General features: G+C 38.7%; 1 protein-coding gene across 1 annotated transcript in view; it reads right to left on the minus strand.

Annotated features, from left to right (window-relative positions):
- Nucleotides 1–99: 99 nt before the first annotated feature.
- Nucleotides 100–6,930, minus strand: part of Hacd1 (3-hydroxyacyl-CoA dehydratase 1) — a 25,915-nt gene continuing 19,084 nt past the window's right edge. Inside the window, exons 6-7 of the mRNA XM_005354636.3 lie at nt 4,989–5,167; nt 100–2,412 (exon numbers count right to left, since the gene is read on the minus strand). Coding sequence (XP_005354693.2) covers nt 2,330–2,412; nt 4,989–5,167 — 262 coding nt within the window. The 3' untranslated portion in view covers nt 100–2,329. The remainder of the gene's footprint in view (nt 2,413–4,988; nt 5,168–6,930) is intronic.

Here is a 6,930-nt window from a genome sequence, read left to right on the forward strand (position 1 = left end):
TATATGGCAGGAGGAATCAGAGCTGCAAAACTGTTCCCTGAAACCGTTTCTGGAAGGTTGCTCAAACCATGTGGTAGCAGCATGATAAACAGACGCACAGAAATCTCAATATGCAAAAACACCTCTGAAAGCAAACAGATCTCAGGCAACAAAGGCTTTCAGTGAAGATGTGATCATATTTATTTTGCCATTTTTGTAAGTTGCAACTATCAGGGCTCTTTACTGATACTAAATCAGCATTAACACATTGGAAATCTTTCAGTTTGCATACTATACAATTAATCAGATATCAAGCTTACATCAGAATTTTAGTGACTGTCACCAAATATAATCAAATGTTGCTAGTATCAAAAGTTGTCAGTGTATATTTTTCAAATGCTTATAGAATTCAAATTCTATTTGATTCAAGCCCTGGTTCGCAGGTTAGGGTGATTTCAGGAGAAATTCGCAGATCCAGTCACAGCACAGTGAATTTCAAATAGGTTTTTTTTCCTCCTAAAATCAAAACACCACTTAGCACTTAATGCATAGAGTGTCAGTTTAAAATTGCTTGACTCTAGGGGATAACAAACTAAATCTAAAGCTTACACATTTTAAGTATATTAATCTAAGTCACCAAATAGTTTTAGAATTCATGTTTTATTAAAGTTGGTTATAATTCCTACTTCAGGATAGTCTATAACTGGAAGTGGGGAAGTATTACAGCTTCTTGGCGGGAGTGCAGATTAAATGAATGCACACTTTAGGAATATAATTGAAAACATTTTCATAAGACAGGCATTTAATAAATGTGAGTGTCTCACACAAAGTGGGGAAGTTCCCAAAAGTTTCTTCATCATAAAACTCAAGATGAAAACTGACCGGGCAGTGTCAGAGCAGAATGGGGAGAAGAACTCGTGACCTAGTTCACAGTGCTCTTTCAAAGTCAGCAGCATAGGAAACATAAAGTGCAATCCAACAAAAATAGCACCTTTGAAAAGAATCAAGTCATTGACAACAAACCTGAAAACCTGTTCTGAAGGCCAAAGCATTGTGTGAACTTCCTGTGGGCGCCGGCTGGCTCCACGCAGACAAGCCACTCTGGGCGGAGTGGGCTAGATGTTGACAGCAAGTACACACAACACAGAACACGTGCAGCCACAATGCATCTGTGCAGCTACCGTGGGCAAAGTGCCTCTTCCAATCACATCTGCAGCAGCTCTAACGTCAGCCAATACATTTTACCACAGGAGGGAAATCTTTCAGGACCCTATTTAATTAAAGCAGAAGTAAGATATGCTCCACACATCTTTCTGTTAAACATGGTGTCGGGGGTTTTATCATGAGACTTTTTCTCCTCAGTGTAATTCAGGAGAAAATGAATGTTTCAGATGATAGCAAGAAATGCTTAGTTATAAAGTAACACAGAGGTTCATCATACCATGGTTTTATAAGATAATTCTATGGGTCAGAGCTTTTTCAACCAAAACCCCGGAAACAATTAATATGATCATAAACGCCTGTTAAACAGTAGGCAAAATAAACATGTGTGGTTTTTCCAACCTCTTCAAACCCTGACAATTGAGAAAGCCATCCTTGAGTGACTAACGCAAATAAAGGTTAGTTTGCTCAGTAAATGATGCCAGCGGTCCAGGAAAATATTCCAAGAATGTTTGCCTGGAGCAGAGGATGCCACTGGGTGACAAAGCACTCGCCTGGTATGCACAAGAGCCTTGGCTGTGTCTCCAGCAGCCATAACGCTCCCCTACGGGCAAAGAAATGTTTTCCATCTATGGCATTTACTCGGATTATTTTTATGTTTCTATTTTACATCAAAAACTTACCATAGAAAATCATGTCCACACTTGCAGATATTGCTATCAATCCGAAATGTTGACCTACAATTTGAACCATGAATTGAGGGTTCTAATACATTATTAATCACTTGTTACAATTTTATGTTGGCTTTCATTTATAAATGAAATATAAATGTCATTGGTAGGTATCATGTTAATGAAACCAATTTCTACCTATTGATTTTAGAAGCCTTGCGTATACGTTGTAAAATAAAGTAGTAAGGTAACAAAAAGTCCTTTCCCCAGGTAATATATCCAATTGTTTTCTAAATGATTCGCCCTCACTCCTCAACCACCAGTTTCAATTTGCCGTTGCTATCAAAACTAGATGCAGCACAGTACAAAGACAAAGACTGGCAAACACCATATTTTTCCTTATATTTCAAGAAACAATGCGATCCATGATATTAACGAAGTTGTTTATTCTTGTTATTAAAACTTGGACTCAAGTAATCTGGTTTTTCTGGAAGAAGCACCTTGTTTGTAGGGATCATTTAATCGTCTTTTTCTACGATCACCTCGCCATGAAGCACCTTTCTTCTTTGACGTAACATATGAAAATAGAGTTGCGGAAACACTTCATTGGAGAAAGAAAACAGAGAAGGATAAGGTAGTGCTTTAAACTATGCGTGAAACCTGTAGACTGTGAGAGCTCAGCACTTTATGTAGGACAACAACACATACAACCACCCGGTGCTAAGGACAAAAATAAAGGTCACATGCTATGTAAAACATAAACTGCTGGAGGTCTTTCTGTCCTAGCAAGTTCACATTCCTTGATAAATATATTTTCCATAAGAACTTAAATGATCATGCTTATTTTTAGAAATCAGTAACACTCAACTATATCAGAGCCAAGGACAGCAGGCCCCACACTCTGCTTTTCTCTGTATCTGGCTCCATGAGGGCCTACACGCACACGCATGTGAATGTCCCAACATGCATCTCACCTTCATCCAAACCCACACTCTCAGGACAACATACATTAGTGACACGGTTAACCTTTGATTTAGGGAAGAGACTGGTCCTGGGCTGTGGTCCCAGATGTGGTTCTAAGGAAGACTCATAACAGGTTCCTAATCAGACACTCCACAGCTGGCCCTAGGGGCTTCTGTCATGCACACACACACAGACGTGTGCACAGATCATACCAGTTGGGTACATGATCATCTGTGCAGCAAATTTGAAGAAAATTTTGAGCCAGTATGAATCAAGAATTTTTTGCTTTTTCAAGATGGTTTTATTGTGTAGTCCTGGCTTCCTTGAACTCACTCTGTAGAGCAGGCTGGTCTTGAACTCACAGAGATCAGCCTGCCTCTCCCTTCTAAGTGCAGGGATTAAAGGTGTGCACCACCACACCCAGCCGAATCAAGACTTTCAATCAGAACATAAAGCATAAATAAAGCATAGTGGCTGAACAAATATACACCAGCTATAAACTCCAAACGTAAATGTAAAAATAACCCAGAATGACCAAGCCAAGGAAACTGATCATAAAACTTTCAGTATCTTCTTCAGGAAACTTTGGGGGGAAGAAAAGGAAGGAAGGAAGGAAGGAAGGAAGGAAGGAAGGAAGGAAGGAAGGAAGGAAGGAAGGAAGGAAGGAAAAAGGTCAAATACTATAAGAATGTGAAATGGGTTTGATTTTTATTTATGAACTACTTCCCATCTTGATAAATGCAGTCATAGTATATCCAGAGGCAATGCATATTTAAAGCAAACTGAGCAATTATGATGAATTCTTCTATAAAATCCTGAGTAGTTTAATAAAAGGCACGGTATCCTGGGTATTTCTTACACTGTTCACTGAAACTCTCCCATCTGGAATGCCCTCACTGGTAAGTGAGAAACACGTTCTCAGTACTAAAATAAATACCCAAATGCTATTTTTAATTGGCAAAGTAAAATCAGTTGATATCTCTAGTAATATCAGTAAGTGTCTGACAGACTGATCTTGAGCAAGTGGGACCTCAGTGACCTCAGGTACAGCGAATGAGCTAGGAAGCTGCTACAGGCAGAGGTCAGACTTACGTCTCCCAGGACACCTGAAAAGCAGGCATTCAGAAGTTAGAGGTTTGGCGCTTCAAATCACCTTCTCTAAGGATCTTGGTTTCTATGCATTATCGTTAGAGGTCACAAGAGAGGTGGCCCCAGGAGAGGTTGCCCCTGTGGCCACAAATATCCCACATGACCGCTGATTCTGCTGGCGGCACACTGTCCCTACTGAGACTCTTACAAAGCCAGGGGTGTGGCAAACAGTGGCTGATGGTCTTCCTTAGCTTACCAGTACTGGCTAGGTGGTAAATAAGGCACAAGGAAAAGACAAGGAGGAGGCATCCTCTGAACTCCTGTCTATTTGGGTTTCAGAAAAGCACCAAAGTTGGAGTCTCATGCATGGGCTGGCCAAATCATTTGCACATCCCCATGAGATAAACGGCCTCACAGCCAGCCCACGTAGAGCTCAGAGTCCGTAAATTCCCACTTTACTTCCCACTGGCACCCACCTCAGTTTCACTGAGAGGATGAATGAGTCTTCTTTTCCTCCTTCATTTGCTGCTACTGATTAAATAAAAAATTGACTTAGGAATGAATCACTATTAGTATCTAAAAGAAGAGGACGGAGTCTCATCGACTCGTGGAAGTTGTGGTAAGATGGTGAGAGGCTGAACTAGTCACAACATTTTAGGAAGAGCAGCTTTCTTCCTGTGCATGGAACAACACAAACAAGAACCAAAAAAAAGCACTTGTAATAAATCTCCAGGTAGCCGAATGGATAAAAATGATCTCGAGTTTTCTTGACGGAAGGCTTTTGATGCATTCACAGAAATCTAATCGCTGTCAACAGCTCTAGGACGCATGCTCTTGGAGTGATTTAGTTTTTCTGTTAACTGTACCAGGCATATTTAAATGCTTCTGAGAAAGCGATCACTTGAATATTAATTAACTTACCTTTCCACATAATTAGCTAAAAAAACAAACAAAGAAAGAAAAAACTCTGACTCACTTCCCCTGAGTTATTCTAAAGATAGACATGTCAATGCATTTGTGAGCAACTATTCCCACTTCCCCTTGCTTTTTAAATTAGCTTAGCATGGTATTCCAAACACTCGCATATCATACGTTAAATCGAAGTACTAATAAGCCTATACTTACACGGTATATATGAGGCCATGGTTATGAGAAGAAAGTAGTAGTAGTCAAAAGAGACATTGTATTTGTTAGGAAGCCTCACTGAAAACATTCCTGACTTCTTCACATAAGGCAAGGCGGCATATATTGTGAGAAGTTCCCCAGCAACTCCAACAGGATATAAGATGATAAAAAAATTATATCTGGAGGAAGAAAAGACAGATGATTGTTTTTCTAGACCACTTCCTGTATTTTATAGCAAGTCTCTTTCATTGCTATTGTACTCAAACTTAGAAATCTCTTTGTATGCATTTACAATACCACACACAAGCTGTTGACTTTCACATGCTTGCTATCACCCTTTCCCTAATAGTAACTCCCACTCTATATCACAACACAGCAATACAATAAGTCAGTTTACTCTATATAGCATTAAAGTATTTTTATAATTTAAAGTATATATGCATATTTTGTTGGTTTGTTTTGAGATGTGAGAGTGTTGTGCTGGCCAGGTTGGTCTTGAACTCCTGGCCTCAAGTGATCTCCTGCTTCAATCTCCAAGTGATTGACATCACAGATGGGGTGATCATACCTAACTACACAGACTTTTGTTTCATTTAAATGTTTTTTAAAAATGCTTCTTTGGGGTATATAGTTATAACTGCTCCTTTTTTCCCAATAGCTGGTCATTTACTGATGAATGCTAAGCCTAAAAAGGACTAGTTATGACCTAGTTTGATAGTTTATTTGGAAAATTGTGATTACTAATTAAACGTACTTACTACTGAAGGAAACTAACAATGTGACTTCAATCACCTTTTTTACAGAAAAATCAACTGCATTTTATTTACTCCCCCAATTGACATTTAAAAAGAAACTATAAAGAAGAGTAATATAACTTAGTTGGTCGAGTATTTACCAAGCATGCATGAGGCTCTGAGTTTGATTCCCAGCACTATAAAAGCCAGACATGATAAAGCACACTTGCAATGCTAGTGCTTTGGAAGTAGAGACAGGAAGAGCAGAGACTCTTGCTACACATTGAGTTCAAGGCCAGCCTGGGAAGCACAACCTGGGTGTGTGTATTTCAGGAGGGGTGTGGGCAGTGTGCTGAAAAACAGACAGTGATACAGAGAAAGAGAAGGAGATAAAGATAATAGATACATAGATAAATAGATGATAGTTGAAAGAGAGATGATAGACATAGAGATGCATAGACAGACGATAGATAGATAGATAGATAGATAGATAGATAGATAGATAGATAGATAGATAGATAGATAATAAATGGTAGACAGATGTTAGAAAGAGATAGACAGAAGATAAATGCATGGATAGATAGACAGACAGATACATAGACAAACAGATAAATGCATGGATAGATGGAAAGATGGATATATAGAAGATAGATAGATGCATAGATGATGGATAGATAGATCGATCACCTGATTCCCATGTACTAGACGTATGAAGAGCTGTGATAGAGCTATAGAGTAAAGAAGGGAAGAGAGCCCTCTGCTGTTGCTACTTATTCTGCCCTTGCTGGGTTATATTCTCATGTTCTTTCCAGTCTTGTATAATTTTTGTTTATTATTTAAATCAATACTTTCTCACTTTTGAAATCTTATAACCAAACATTTATAATCCCTTTTCAAACAAAATATCTAATCTAATTTATTTTCTAAACCTCATGAAACTCTCCAGTGACTTTTTTTTTTAATAGTATTTTCCAGGCTGGTAAGATGGTTCGGTGGGTAAAGGTACTTGCTGCAAAGCCTACTGTGACAACCTGAGTTCAATCTCCAGGAGCCATACAGTGGAAGAAGAATGCTAACTCATTGCAAGTTGTCTTCTGACCTTCATAGGAGCATCTGGAACGTGCAAGCACCCAAACACACATACACTCAATAAAATGTAATTACATTTTTTTTTTGTTAATTATCACTCCTTTTTGTTTGTTTGTTTG

The sequence above is a fragment of the Microtus ochrogaster genome, chromosome 16, assembly GCF_000317375.1.
Source record: "Microtus ochrogaster isolate Prairie Vole_2 chromosome 16, MicOch1.0, whole genome shotgun sequence".
NCBI classification, from domain to species: Eukaryota; Metazoa; Chordata; class Mammalia; order Rodentia; family Cricetidae; genus Microtus; species Microtus ochrogaster.